Raw genomic sequence first — 16,304 nt, forward strand, 5'->3', positions numbered from 1 at the left:
TGTTACAAAATGGGACAAGGAAGTAGAAACCAGAAGGTATTATATAGCCGTTGAAAGAGGAGCTGCAGGGATTTTATAGGGAAGCGTATTACTTTTTTATTTTTTAAAGCCACTCCGAATCCTTTGAAAAATATTTTCTAGTTGAAAAATATTTTCCCTTTAAACACAGAATACATTTTATAAGGGAATTTTCACCCAACAGATTAATTCTGCGAATAAAAAACCCTCCAGCATGTACATGGGTTTCTGCTACACTTCCTTCAGATGACATGGACAGCTGCACGAATTTCCACCGCAGATCTGCTGTGTATGAAGTAATTGTGCCCATATAACTAATGCACGGTATATGGGGGCATCTCAATTGGATTGGCCACTCTGAATTTCAGTTTACTTTGGCCATGTATAAGTAAATTCCTGTCTTTTGTTTTACCAACAGCTTAACTTGTCTCCAGTTTCCTTGGCTCGTACATATGAACAAGAGTTTAAACAAGATATGATGGCTTTGAAGGTAAGGATGATCGAGTGGATGCCAAGATTTTATTACGGTAATTTATTTTAAGTAACACTAACATAAACATTTAAAAAATATCCCATCACTTTCTCGCTAACTCTTTTTTTGTATCCTACCGTATTTTCTCATAAAGCTGAAAAATTGGAATTGTATAGAAATAAATCTTCTCTGTTCCCCCTACTCTGCCTCTCCATCCTGTGTGTGATTGCAAAGATTACAAAGTTCCGCAGGTTAACTACTAAATGTAACTGATCAGAAAATTAACCCTTTATACGCTGCTGAATTTCTACAAGACTATGAGTCTGCAGCATTTTCTGTATGATAATAAAACAGTGTTGTAATCTTCATCAAAGATTTTATGTCCAAACAGTGTCGTAAAAACTTTGAAGACTTTCCAAATTTTGGGTCAACCGGGAGTTGCATCAAAATTTTGTGACTTTTGCTGTCTTAATGCCAGTTTCTCCCAGCTCCACTGAAAAGGGCGGAACAGGGATGAGATGGGGGAGTGATGCCATAATTCATCTAATTCGTGGCATTCCCTACACCAGAAATCTCATTCCAAGTCTGATTGTAGTAAAATTTCTGGCGTGGCATACAGAGGCTCACACCACTCATCAGTCGAGACAGATTCTGAAAGCCGTCTTCATGAATTAGGAGCGTCTGACTCCAGCACGTCCCCTCAACAAGACTAGCAAGAAAATCGCTGGCCTTGATTAATCAGGGCCAAAGTTTGGGCAACTATCCTTATTTAACTTAAATATTAATTAATAGGTTTAGGCCCTAATTCATCATTTTCATTTTTTAAGTAACTTTCCTTATGTGTCTTGTAGTACTAGCTGCCGTCTTTTGATCCCCAATTCATCAAAATGGCGCATGCAATTCATTAATTTGACAGAGTCAAAAAAGAGCTTTCTTCCTGTCTTGAACTGGAACCCAAAGTTTACATTTTGGAGCCAAAAGTCACACAAATTGCACCAAAAAAACTGTTGAACTCAAAAATACACCTGGGGGCGACTGGAGTGAAGTGACGCTAAATTTTGCAACATTTAAAAAGTTGGAATTGATGGATCAGACAAAAAGATCTGAAGTTGCTTAACTTTGCCCACAAAGTAAAAAAAAACAAAAAACAAAAGAGGCAATTATGTATAAAATAGATTGAAAAAGAGGCTCAAATAGAATAATGAATTGGGTGCAAGCAAAGGACAAGGCGCAAAACACACAATACGAGACGAAAAAAACTGGTGCAAACACAATGATGAATCTGGGCTTTACTATCCCTTTAAACCCTTTACCACGCGTCGGAGGTTGGTGATGGCAGAGGTGTGTTACCCAAAGATGCAGAGCAGATCTAATTCTTTGGCTTTCCTGTTCTTGGTGCCTATTCTTAATACATACAATACCTTTACACTGTGGATTTCATACAGATTTCAACAGGTATTCTGTGCCAAAAACAACTTGAAATCTACCCACAAACCATTTCAATAGAAAGTCTTCATTAGCGCACTATTTTTTTTCAGGTTGGATTAGAAATCATTGTTACAGAAAAAAAACAATGATATGTCATTTATTGAAATTATGTACCAAAGGGAGAAATGTGGGTGTGCTGCACTGGTAAGGAATTCACAAGATTCAGATTAATAGAAATAGATTGTAGTTTATTCCCAATGTGTTTCTAGGTCGATCTCTTCTTCAGGGGTTCTTTATTGTGGTTCCCCTGAGGAAGAGGTCCGTTTGACCTAGAATGGCATTGGGAATAAACTACAATTTATTTCTATTCATCTGAATCATGTGAATTCCTGATCAGCAGGGTAGCACACCCCCATTCCTCCCCTTGGGACATATCGACGTTGGTCCATCCTACCAGCAGAGCAGCAGTTGGAATAGTGCCATCGCAGGCTATTCAAGATTAGCAGAAAAATGCAATAATACCGCATGCTTTTGGTTAATGCCCTATGTGCGCTTTTTGTCATTCCCTAGGCTACGAACTTATTGAATCCATTCCATGTGTCTACAAGCAGATTAGCCCCGATGAATGGATCCACATAATATCACAATGCAAATCTGTTACAGAAATCCGAGTGTCACACTGGCTATTTGCTGATTCCCCAATAGACCTCATCATAAAAAATAATAATATCACCAAAAAAACATGATAATGCAAACTGAACCTGATGGTAAAGTTGACCAGACACGAGAGAGTTCCATCAGGATCATGGCCATGGTTTCTGAACAATGGACGCACTGCACAGTTGTAACTGTATCCATTGTCACATTCACTTACATTGTTGTGTAGCCAGGGCATATGGTCCATGTGTGCGGTTACACAGCTTTCCGACCAGGATGTATGGTAAAGGGTGAATAAGATACCTTAGGAAATTGATGATCTCAGCATTAGGGATGGGGCTCTCATCTCATATGTACATTATACCATACCATTAGTGCACAGTATACAGTAGTAGTTTTTGGGTCGGCGACTAATCTACATTTTAAATGTCTTCTAGTAAATAAAAATCAGTCATTAAACGATTAGAATTAAGAAATATACATTTTTGATCTCTACGTCTGCTCGATTTGTCTAAACGTTCGCAGTGTTTATATGTTTATTCATTAAGGCCACTTAGACACCAATAATCACCAAATTGCTCCTGGATCACTGGGAGAAGTTATTGAGTCTTCACATAAGGGCTCATGCGGACGAGCTTATAAATCGGACTTGCGCTATCAGATTTTTGATTGGACGGCTCACTGACCCATGTTATTCAATAGGGCTGTACAGGGGAATGATTTTTCCCTTGGTCCGACTGTCCATAAGAAAAATAATCACAGCATGCACTACTTTCTTCCAACACTCAGAGGAGACTCACACATTCAAGTGTAAGGCTGTGTGCGCACACGTTAAGTATTTGGTGCGGAAATTTCTGCACCATTTCCACATCTCTTGGCAGGAAAAACGCTGCATAAAACAGGCGTGTTTTTGCTGTGTTCTTTATGCATTTTTACATGCGTATTTGGTGCAGATTTTTCCCCATTCATTACTATTAGTGAAATTTGCAACAAAAACGCAGAAAAAATGGACATGCTGCAGATTTACACCTGCTCCAAGTCAGAAATAAGCAACATTGGTTGAGGCTTCATGATTCTCATTCACTTTGCTGGCATCGGGAAACCCGTCAGGTTTTTGGACAAATCTGCACAGGCTCTATGGGTGCTAAAAAAATTGGATCATACGAGTGGCAACTGAATTTGGGGCGGCAGGGACCTACGTGGTGCCGGCACTTTACCTTTTAAACACTTAGTGAGTATATCATGCTTCTTATTATACTTTCATATCTTAGGCTCACGCCTGTTGTTTCACCTTGCCACATTATACACTGACTTCAATGTGGGATAATGCTAGTTATCCGTTACTTATTATCCAGCAGCGTATATACCTTCTATACTGAACTTGGCCATTACACATACTATGTACCATGTGGTTGTCTCTGACACCATATACAGTTTCCATGGTGTGATCGCTGTAATTTGTATCACTCTGATATTTATATGGCTGTATGATTAAATTACTATTAGCACTTTATGGGGCATTGAATTTCTACTCTATTATCCTAGACTGCATGTGCCAGGCACTTTGTGTGTCCTGTTTATTGGTTATCCAGTTTTTTCTCATTTTAAATGTGTATTTCATGTCTATTTTAATTGTTCCTTAATAAAAATTATTTCATAAGGATTATACTCTATTGTGCTGTGGTTTATCCACCTGTGGTTGTTAATGCTCCTCGAGTTTTTTGTCCTTTAACACATTTCTGGGCATTTGTTGATTTTGATATTAGTGAAATTTGCAACAAAAACGCAGAAAAAATGGACATGCTGCAGATTTACACCTGCTCCAAGTCAGAAATAAGCAACATAGGTTGAGGCTTCATGATTCTCATTCACTTTGCTGGCATCGGGAAACCCGTCAGGTTTTTGGACAAATCTGCACAGGCTCTATGGGTGCTAAAAAAATTGGATCATACGAGTGGCAACTGAATTTTACGGATATATTTCTATTGTAAATCTAGGAAACTGTATTTTATAATGCACATTTTTAGTGTCGATGTATGAAAACGGATGTCACACAGATGTAAAAATCGTACACATATAGCACACAAATGAAACTCGGATGAAAATAAATTATGCAAAAATCGTCTCGTTTTCAGGATGAAACTTGACCATAACTGTACACGGTTATAATCTTTCTGATCACCCAAGGATCTAGCATTGCACTCATTCATTGGGTGATCGTTGGCAGTTTTACACAGGTTAAAAATTGGTACTGATCACTCTTAAGAGCACATTCGTCAATTATCTGCTCGTCTTAAAGTACCATAAGATAGGGACAGAAAGGCCAAGGCCACCACAGCCTGGGTCATTCCATCCTACTTTTGATTCATCTCTTATTTTCATGGCAGCCTTCCCTATTCGTATCCTCCATATGTGTTTTTACAGAAACACCTTCTCCTTGTCACATCCATACCTATGTTCTTGTGTTTCTCTAGGTTCTCCCACCCACAATATATATGAGAGTTACTGAACACATTCCACGGATCTTATCCTTCATAGAGCAGATCATTGCTAATGGCCATGCTTACCCTACCTCACAAGGTAAGAGTTCGTAAATTTCATACCTGACAAAAACATGAGCAGTAAAGTAGAAAAGTTGTTGGTTGTTGTAGTTTTTTTAATATGTAAATGAGCTGTTAAGATCTATGGGCAGAACATAGATGTCCCAGAGAATCTGCCTTCAGAGCTTATTTTAAATAATAGCAGCGTTACCAGTGTAATTTAAAATGAGCTCTGGAGGCAGATTCTCAGGGAGATCTATGTCTACCCCATAACAGCTCATTTACATATTCCAGACAAATCCATGTTTTTGTTAATAAGACAAAACAGATAAGATATCAAGGTATCATTTTATTTTCAACCTTCTTTAGCCTACATGCCCATATGGATGATTTGCTGTTCCATGTGTATTGACTTAAAGGAGTACTCCCATCTTCAAAATCCTATCCCAATATGTACTAGGTGTAATAATAAGAATATTAGCAAATACCTCCAATTAGACATGTAGTATAGTTTTTCTGATTCGCTATGTCTCTTTACTCATGTGCAGGCATTTCAGGACCTTAAGTATCCATGGTTACGACCACTGATATAGTGACAGTTAATTGCTAATGGTCATAGCCATGGATACCTAAGGTCCTGCAATGCCTGCACATGAGGAAAGAGACATAGAGAATCAGAAAAACTATACTACATTTCTAATTGGAGGTATTTACTAATATTATTATAATTACACCTACTATATATTGGGATGGGGGCTTGGAGATGGGAATAGCCTTTTAAAGCTCCATGATGTACTATTCCATCTCCCCCAAAATAATGCACTGACACCTGTGGTTGCTTTCATTGTTTAGGTAACAAAAGTGAGCCGACTCTATATTTCTTTTTCTCCATTGCTTAATATGATTACAAGCATCTTTTGTGTTTTTTTTTAATGTATTAGTAAATATATTTATCACATTTCCTTTTCTTACTTTTATTTCAGTTTGTAGCTTAATTACATGGAGTATTTCATTACTTTTCTTGGCTGTTTTAACACCATCTGTATAGCATGTGAGATGTTTTTTTTTCCCAGCAGCCTGCTTGTCACTCCACTGACATGACAGGAAATCAGAGGGATATACTTTGTATATGGAAGTAAAATATACCTTTCCGTTATTCTACAGTGCACATTGTACCGCATAGCTATATTACAAGTTCTTGCATTGACATCTTCCTATACACACTGTGCATGTTGTCCCGATTCCCCGGTATTCTTGGTGCGAGCAGGCGGTCACGTGACTGTGTGCATGCTATTTGCATACATGGAATTACGTGCCAACTAGTCTCATGCAGTTTCTCTCAGTTCTCATCCACTGACAGAAGCCGAATGCATCTAGTTGGCACATAATTCCAAGTATGGAAATCACATAAACACAATCTCGTGACCGCCAGGAATACCGGGGAATCGTGACAGCATGCACACCACATGGCATCGCCATTCAGCAGACTGACGTCCTAAGCCTGGCCAACCCCTTTAACCGCTTCATGACGTATCGCGTCTATTTACGTCATATGTTGGGTCATTGACTTACATCAGCCATCATGTGTGAGGAAGGACGCGGGCTCAGCTTGTGAGCCTGCATCGTTCCCCGCACATGATGGCTGGTGTAATTGTTCCTAATAGAGTTAGATAAAAAGATATATGTACTTCAAAATGGCGCCATTAAAATTCTACTAAACCCCCAAAAAAGCCCTCATACAGCTACATTAATAGAAAAATGAAAAAAATAGGATTAGTCTTTAAGACCTAAACACGCCTGGTCATTAATGCGGTCATGTACATGGCTATATCCAGATGCATAGTCTAGAAACAGAGACTTTTTCAATTTTCCTGGAATTCTACATACTTTATAGAGATTGACATATAGGCATGTGGATTAACAATGATGAGAAATAGAAATTACAGTCAGAGTACATTAAATATGGTCTCCATGAAATTGATTGGACCCCTCTTATCACACATTGATGGCCTATCCGCATAGCATACTATGGCCCACCACTTCCATCAGTGACCGTGAGACACCGTTCTCTTCTTATACTGAGGATATGCTTAGTGTACCCTCATCCCAGGGAATCCTTCACCTATAAGGCTTTGCACTGGTCTATGTTGGTGATTTATTCACTATTTCAACTTTTTTTTTTTTTTTGTTTTTTTTCTAGGAAATGTGTATTTTGATGTCCAGTCCATTGGCAAAAGATATGGAAAGTTCATTGGTTCTTTTTCCGATACCAACTCAGAGCCAGGTACAAACTCAGTCATAGATGGCAAGATGTGTGACCAGTACATATAATTACAGCAGGCACATGTGCTGCCATAGAGGGAGCCCAAACTGTCTGTTCTTCAGATCATGTACACTTTTACAGTGGTGGGACTCAAATGTTTGTGTGTAAGATGCCTGCTGTGTATTGCGGAGTAGAAAAATGTTCCTAGCCCAATAATCAGCAATTACTATATTCCCAGAACAATATATTGCTATAGAAACCACATACAGATGTAAGTGACATCCTATATACATTATAAATATGTATGTAATATCATATACAGCTGAAACCAGTAGTTTACATATACTATATAAAGAGACACATCTGCATGTTTTCCTCAATATCTGACATGAAATCAGAATAAACCTTTCCCGGTTTAGGCCAATTAGGATTACCATAATTATTAATATTTGCCAAATGCCAGAATAATAATAAGAGAGAGAGAGAATGTTTTAAGGCATTTTTACTACCATAGGTGCCCAAAAACAGTGTCCTTTTTAACCCCTGTCGGGCTGGTATACTTTTAAGCTTTCTAAAATAGTACAATCTGCTGAGGAATTTTGTGTAGAGTCATCTGGGGGAGAAAAGGTACACTGCGCAATATATATCTTTTTTTATTTTCAACCTAGGAGCCTATGGTCTACATATACATGTGCCTATATCATGTGGAAATTACAGGAGGGATATCTGCAATGTATACAGTGTAAAATTAACCCTAACCTTCACACCTAATTCTCAATGTTCATTTGCCCTATGCAGCATAAAAGCTCACATTACATGCATGAAACATATCCATGGGCTTTCATTTGCCCCACAGAAGCCCAATGGGTGTCTTTTAGGTGTCTGTTGGTAGACATACAGAACTGTGCAAAAGTTTTAGGCCCTTCTGGAAACAATGCTGCACAGTAAGAAAGCTTTAGATAATAGAAGTGTTATTTGTTTGTTCATTCACTTTACATTTTGTTTATTTGAAAAAATCTAATTAATATTTGGCGTGACCTCCCATTGCCTTCAATTCTTCTAGGTAGACTTAACGCAGCAGAGATTGTTCCAAACATCTTGGAGTACTAACCACAAATCTTCTGTGGATGTGAGTTTGCACTAATCCTTCACTACATTCATGTTGTTCCAGACAGACTTAATGATGTTGACATCAGCACTTTGTGGGGGCCACATCATCACTTACAGAACTCCTTGTTCTTTCTTATTGATGGAGATAGTTCTTAATAACATTGGCTGTATGTTTGAGGTCGTTGTCCTACTACAGAATAAATTTGGAGCCAATAAGATGCCTCTCCGATGGTATTGCGTAATGGCTAATTATCTGTCTTGCATGTCTCAGCATTGAGGACACCATTAATCCTGACCAAATCCTCAACTTTATTTGCTGAAATGCAGCCCCAAAGTTGCAAAGAACCTCCATGCTTCACTGTTCCCTGCAGACACTTATTCTTGAAACTCTTTCCAGCCTTTTTAGCAAACAAACTGCCTTCTGTTACAGCAAAATACGGTATTTCAAATTCTGACTCCTCAATCCAGAGCACCTGCTGCCATTTTCTGCTCCCAGTCCCTCTGCTTTTGTGCATCAATGAGTCACTTGGCCTTTTTTCCATGTTCTAGGTAGCTAAGGCTTTTTTTGCCACAATTAATTCATGAAGACCACTTTTGGCCAAACTTCTCCCAACTGTACATGGTGTAGCTGCGTCCCACTTTTCGCTGCCTGTTCTGAGCTGATGGCACTGCTGGACATTTTTCTGATTTCAAATGGAAGTAAGCTTGATGTGTCTTTCATCTCCTGTACTAAGTTTCCATAGCCGACCAATGGGTCTACAGTTCTCAACATTGTCCATTTCTTAGTAATTCTTCAGCAGAACTTGAACAGCTTGAAACCTCAGTCTGCTTTGGAATCTTTGCCTGTAAGGGACTTTTCTGATGCAGTATAACTACCTTGTGTCTGTCTGGTTTCTGTGCTCAGCTTTAGCATTGTGTATGACCCCCAATGTGAAAATGGCTTCTACAACCTCACTTTTGTAACATAGTTTGGCTGCTCCTCACCCAGGCTTTAGCCTCCTACACAGCTGTTTCTATTTCACGACTGTGTTCATCCTACTTATGAGAATGAAGATCATTATTACCTGTTTGGAATAATGTTTTACTCATACACCTGACTAATATCCTACAAAATCCCTGACTTTGCGCAAGTGTTCCTAGAAGAATTGATGCTGTTTTGAAGATAAAGGATGGTCACACCAAATATTGCTTTGGTTTATATTTCTCTTTTTGTTCCCTCACTGATTTGTGCTGTTTTTGTGTATGACAGTTGTAAGTGACAAGAGGTCCCCCAGAGACTTTGCATTATGGAAGACCGCTAAACCCGATGAGCCACATTGGGTCTCTCCATGGGGTAAAGGAAGGCCTGGCTGGCATATCGAGTGCTCCACTATTGCAAGGTGCTTAAGACATTCCATAAAGTATTCCTTTAGCGTTTTACATCTATAAAACCTTCACGCTGTGTCCTTTGTCATGCCTAAATATAACCGTCATTTCCATATGACTATTGATGTTTCTGTGCATGTCACCTCATGGTGTGAGACTTTGTCTTCTCTAGTACAGTGTTTGGAGAACAGCTGGACATTCATACTGGTGGGATTGACCTGGCATTTCCTCATCATGAAAATGAAATTGCTCAGTGTGAGGCCTATCATCAGTGTGATCGGTGGGGGAACTATTTTCTCCATTCTGGTAGGTCTGGGTGATGCGTATATGTGACTGGAGCATTGGTTGTATTACACCTGGGAATTCTTGTGATGCCATTTGTATATTATGAAAAAGGACAAAAGGCGTCAGGCTATATAGTAGGGACCACCACTAGAAATAGTACAAAAATGTATAAATTTTATTTTGTCAACCAAAAAACACCACACTATTAAAATCACTTAAAAACCAGGACCTGCTCTACTCTAGGTGGCGATACACGTTGGGCCTCATGCCCCCTGGACCTCTGGGTGATAGGTATCATGGTCATGGTCATGCTCTTTGAGTAGTGCTACCCTTAGCATTTCTGGTGGCACCTAGCACTGAGACATTGTGCGGTGCTTCACTTCATCTGCATGTGTACACCTTTTTTATGCAGAGACTCAGACCTTTAGGACAGTTGTGGTGATTGACTTTAGTGGGTGATTATTGCCCTTTTATAACATTCCATTTTTTCTGGGATTATTCAATTCCATGATTTAGGCTCACTTGTAAAATTACCATCTGTCAATCCGTTCATTTGACTTGCTTCTGTCATATAATGATTTAGATGTATTTCTGTCTTTCATAGTGAACTGTATAGTCCTCTACAAAAGACTCTGTGTATGATTTGAGTGGGCAATTTTGCCCAAAAACAACATTTTTTTCTCTAGACACTACTTGACCTCATGATTCTGGTCCACTTACAGTTGTGGCCAAATGTATTGACACCCCTGCAATTCTGTCAGATAATACTCAGTTTCTTCCTGAAAATGATTGCAAACACAAATTCTTTGTTATTATTATTTTCATTTAATTTGTCTTAAATGAAAAAAACACAAAAAGAATTGTCCTAAAGCCAAATTGGATATAATTCCACACCAAACAAAACATAAAAAGGGGGTGGACAAAAGTATTGGCACTGTTCGAAAAATCATGTGATGCTTCTCTAATTTGTGTAATTAACAGCACCTGTAACTTACCAGTGGCACCTAACAGGTGTTGGCAATAACTAAATCACACTTGCAGCCAGTTGACATGGATTAAAGTTGACTCAACCTCTGTCCTGTGTCCTTGTGTGTACCACACTGAGCATGGAGAAAAGAAAGAAGACCAAAGAACTGTCTGAGGACTTGAGAAACCAAATTGTGATGAAGCATGAGCAATCTCAAGGCTACAAGTCCATCTCCAAAGACCTGAATGTTCCTGTGTCTAACGTGCGCAGTGTCATCAAGAAGTTTAAAGCCCATGGCACTGTGGCTAACGTCCCTAGATGTGGATGGAACAAGTTCAAGCTGCCCTGCAGTCCGAGGGTACAACAGTGTCAACCCGTGCTATCCATCGGCGTCTGAATGAAAAGGGACTGTATGGTAGGAGACCCAGGAAGACCCCACTTCTTACCCCGAGACATAAAAAAGCCAGGCTGGAGTTTGCCAAAACTTACCTGAAAAAGGCTAAAACGTTTTGGAAGAATGTTCTCTGGTCAGATGAGACAAAAGTAGAGCTTTTTGGGCAAAGGCATCAACATAGAGTTTACAGGAGAAAAAAAGAGGCATTCAAAGAAAACAACATGGTCCCTACAGTCAAACATAGCGGAGGTTCCCTGATGTTTTGGGGTTGCTTTGCTGCCTCTGGCACTGGACTGCTTGACCGTGTGCATGGCATTATGAAGTCTGAAGACTACCAACAAATTTTGCAGCATAATGTAGGGCCCAGTGTGAGAAAGCTGGGTCTCCCTCAGAGGTCATGGGTCTTCCAGCAGTACAATGACCCAAAACACACTTCAAAAAGCACTAGAAAATGGTTTGAGAGAAAGCACTGGAGACTTCTAAGGTGGCCAGCAATGAGTCCAGACCTGAATCCCATAGAACTCCTGTGGAGAGATCTAAAAATGGCAGTTTGGAGAAGGCACCCTTCAAATATCAGGGACCTGGAGCAGTTTGTCAAAGAAGAATGGTCTAAAATTCCAGCAGAGCATTGTAAGAAACTCACTGATGGTTACCGGAAGCGGTTGGTCGCAGTTATTTTGGCTAAAGGTTGTGCAACCAAGTATTAGGCTGAGGGTGCCAATACTTTTGTCTGGCCCATTTTTGGAGTTTTGTGTGAAATGATCAATGTTTTGCTTTTTGCTTCATTCTCTTTTGTGTTTTTTCATTTAAGACAAATTAAATGAAGATAATAGTAACACAGAATTTGTGTTTGCAATCATTTTCAGGAAGAAACTGAGTATTATCTGACAGAATTGCAGAGGTGTGAATACTTTTGGCCACAACTGTAAGTGTAACTATTATTGGTTGAATTTTCTCACTGCATACGTTCTGTCATATAAACATTCAGGTGCTAATTAGCATCAAGAGTTTACCCGTATGTTTTGTTAAGCATTGGTTCTATTGTTAATCATGCTGCGAGCTGTGCCATACTAATACTTTCATGTGCGATTAGCATAGTTGTGATATCCCTTCAGGATTGCTTATATTCAGATTTATGACAGTTGTATTATTGTAGTTTGATTATACCACTGTATCTTCACGTATTTACTTGTATACTGTGTCCTATCATAACCATGTCCAGTGGGGGTGGTTCCTAATCTGGAAACCATGATTAAGTTTGGTTTTTAAGTGATTTTAATAGTGTGGTGTTTATTGGTTGACAAAATAAAATTTATACATTTTTGTACTATTTCTAATGGTGGTCCCTACTATATAGTCTGACCCCTTTTGTCCTTTTTCATATTCCATTATATGTCATGCTTTGGGTTGACCCCCTTTTGGTGTTACTATGTTCTGATGGTGCCCTCCACTTTCCCTGTGTTTGCCATTTGTATATTAGCTAGGATGCGAATATATATATATATAATGTTTGTATCATAATATGCTTAAAAACCAGTACAACATTACTGATATCGGAGATATAGGGAGCAAAACCCACATCCCACCATACTACGGCATAGTTTCCTGGCATATACATAAGACGTTGCATACAATGATGTTCATGGTCGCTGTAAAGAACCAGCTCCCCTGCACTGACCTTCTGGCCGGCTTGTGTTGTACATCTACACAGCAGCCAGCAACTGTAGTGTAAGGGAGAGGGACAGCAGCCTCATATTCTGGTGAGACAGATGGTGGATTTCAGATGGCATCACATGCCTAATAGCTAACCTGGGGGTCACAGATCGTAGTTGTGCTAATGCCGCAGAGTTAAACCGCAGGCTTTGCTTTAGGCAGTAAATTCCAGGTGAGGATTGGTGTAACCTTCTTCACACTTGCTTTATACACTTTTCAGAGTTTTAAGTATTCTTGATGGCAAGAATAAATGGAAAAAGGGATCTAGAGAGTCAGTAAGTGTGTTCCATACCAGGGCATATAGAAATATCTGGGCTTTACGTGTAGCGACCAATAAAGAATACAAAGCTGTTGCTCATACCATCAAGACAGTAAAGAAAAATGAGTCGGTGCATACGGAGGCTGTAACCCCGTGGGTCCCTCCCAGGAGTAATCATGTCCCGTTCTTTGGTCACCTGACTGCTTTACATGCATCCGTCAGTGCCCTGCTGCTATTGGCTGCAACTGCCGTCCACCTACCGCGCACACTGTCCACCCCTGCAGGCAGTCTCTACTGCCAGTTCCCAAAATTTTGAGAAAAAAATACAGGAGCTATCAATATTATATTATACAGTAAAGCAATAGAATAAAACACTAGAGGGAGACAGAGTTTATTTTTTATCAGCTGTTACAATGGAAACACAATTCTTTATTCTGTGTAGTTAATAGGGTTGGTCAGAAAACTACATTTCTCTAGTAGCACCAAAGATGTTTTAGTATTAATAAAATGTATACTAAGTTCAAGTCTGTATCAATGACAGTTAATGCTAGGGGAAAAGCCATGTGATTTGTCATATACTGTATGGACAAAAGTACCGGAACACCTATACATTACACTTACAGAAAACATTTCCCCAAACTAAAGCCACAACGTTTAAATAACGCAATTATGGTAAATGTCTTGGTGTGCTGACGCACTAAGATTTACCTTAACCCCTAAAAATAACAACCTTATATCTTGATTACTCATCCACCAAAGTTTACAATTGGCACAATGCGGTCAGTCAGGTACCGTTCTCCTGCCATTTGCCCAACCCAGACCCGTCCATCAGAATGCCTGATAGAGGAGCAAGATTCAGCACTCTGATCCTGTGCTGCCTGTGACGGCCTTGGACCGCCTTACCACGTCTTTGCCTTCTCCCTCCTGCACCTCGTACTCGCGCCTCTTACCGTCAGGTTGGCTGCCCTGGTGTGGTACCTGGTGTCTACCGGCTGCCCAGCCTATCCTCACCATCAGAGGCTCTAGTAAAGACCTGGTAGATGCCAAGCCACCACCGTTACACTCGGCACACAGTCTTGTGTTGATTTCATTGCAGAGGAGGTTTTGAGCTCTACAGTTATTGATTCAGCAGAGCGTTGGTTATTTTTGCATCTCAGAATTCGGCAACACCACTGAGTGACAGAGTGGCAGATCATGTAAAGTGGCAGATGCTGTGTGGTTCCTAAACACTTTCACTTTAAACAATAACACTCACAGGTGATATTTCTTTCCCCCTAAATATTCCACAAACTGTTTTTTTTTTTTTAACATCAGTGGTGTCTTATTACAGTTACCTGCTCAAATTCAGTGATCCCATTAGTATGATCCATGCCATTTACACAAATGTTTGTACAGACAGATGGCATGGCTAGCTTCTTGGGTGTACAAGCCTGTGGCAAAGGGAATGGATGAAAAAACCCTGAAATCACTGATTGCTAAAATCTTTCACCCCCCAAAAATCAAGGCAACATAATCCTTCTAATGATCCATCTTTATTGTGGCCAGAAAAGTGCACAACATAACAGTAATGATTCAGCACATTACAATAGGTTGGCGTTTTACGTGCTTAAGAAGAGGCCCTAATGTAAGAAAGGTGGGATCCAGCTCAGCTGGATTGAAATTGCCAGTGGTCCTCGGCTAAGGCCCCTTTCACACATCAGTTTTTAGCCGTCAGGCACAATCCGGCAAATTTTGAAAAAAACTGATCCGTTGCAAATCGTCAAAAACTGATGAAACGGATCCGTTTTTCTGCTGGATCCATCTATTATTATTATTATTTTTTTTTACCCAGGGCTAGAGTTTGGGGTTCCTGTTCCGGGGAGGAGAGAAAGTTCCTGTCCTGGGGGGGAGAGAGACCAGAATGCATGATTTCTTTAAAAAAAACGGAATCGGTCGCCGGATTCCATCATTTTACCTCACATTTCGTCTGTTTTTCGCCCGGATCCATCACTGTGCATTTTTTCGCCGGACAGAAAAAACGTTCCTATGTACATTTTCTCCGCCCGCCAGAAAACTAATGATCCGGCAAAAACGGATGAAAAGTGACAATCCGGCGCTAATACAACTCTATGAGAAAAAAACGGATCTGGCGGCAACTTTTGACGGACCAGTTTTTTCAAAATTCGCCGGATTGTGCTTGACAGCAAAAACCTGATGTGTGAAAGGGGCCTTAGATGATAAGGATGCTCCTGCTAGGGTGGTAGCAAGTAGAAGGTAGGAAGAATCTGGTCTTTTTTTGGAAAAAAAAAATCTGCAAAAACTTTATTGTAGATTCATATAAAACCGGACACTCCCAGTATAATAAAAAAAAGATGTAAACCTACGCGTTTTGAACTAGTACGTAGTCCTTGGATCCATGAGTAAGGACTATGTTATAGTTTGAATTGCGTAGGATTTAGTTCATATTTTTTAGTACTGAGAATGTTTTCTATGAATCTTCAATAAAGATTTTGCTGAATATATCCAGAAACCGTCTGTTCTAACAAACAAAAAGACCCAACTACTGTAAACACTCGAGACGTGGCTGATATTCTCTATACTTTTCTGGGCACAATGAAGATGGATCTTTCCTTGGAACAGCTGCTTCCTCTCTGCTTGTGCTATTGATGAGGTGTAACAAAGTCTGCTTCAGGCTAAGTTCAAACCGGCATACGAAAAATCATCCGATTTACATCCTGATTAAAAATGGACAATTTTCACCCTTCTGTCATCTGTATGTCCGTTTTTATACCGTAGCAGTAAAATTGACAACACCAAATAGTTTCCTGTAGTACAATCAAGATGGATCCATAAC

At 39.7% G+C, this 16,304-nt stretch overlaps 1 protein-coding gene across 1 annotated transcript in view; it reads left to right on the forward strand.

The window, feature by feature from the left end:
- Positions 1–418: 418 nt before the first annotated feature.
- The window catches only part of LOC143789471 (putative cysteine--tRNA ligase, mitochondrial), a 35,130-nt gene continuing 19,244 nt past the window's right edge, over positions 419–16,304 (forward strand). Inside the window, exons 1-5 of the mRNA XM_077279022.1 lie at positions 419–508; positions 5,050–5,155; positions 7,316–7,399; positions 9,738–9,867; positions 10,026–10,159. Coding sequence (XP_077135137.1) covers positions 494–508; positions 5,050–5,155; positions 7,316–7,399; positions 9,738–9,867; positions 10,026–10,159 — 469 coding nt within the window. The 5' untranslated portion in view covers positions 419–493. The remainder of the gene's footprint in view (positions 509–5,049; positions 5,156–7,315; positions 7,400–9,737; positions 9,868–10,025; positions 10,160–16,304) is intronic.

The sequence above is a fragment of the Ranitomeya variabilis genome, unplaced genomic scaffold (assembly GCF_051348905.1).
Source record: "Ranitomeya variabilis isolate aRanVar5 unplaced genomic scaffold, aRanVar5.hap1 Scaffold_264, whole genome shotgun sequence".
Taxonomy (NCBI): domain Eukaryota; kingdom Metazoa; phylum Chordata; class Amphibia; order Anura; family Dendrobatidae; genus Ranitomeya; species Ranitomeya variabilis.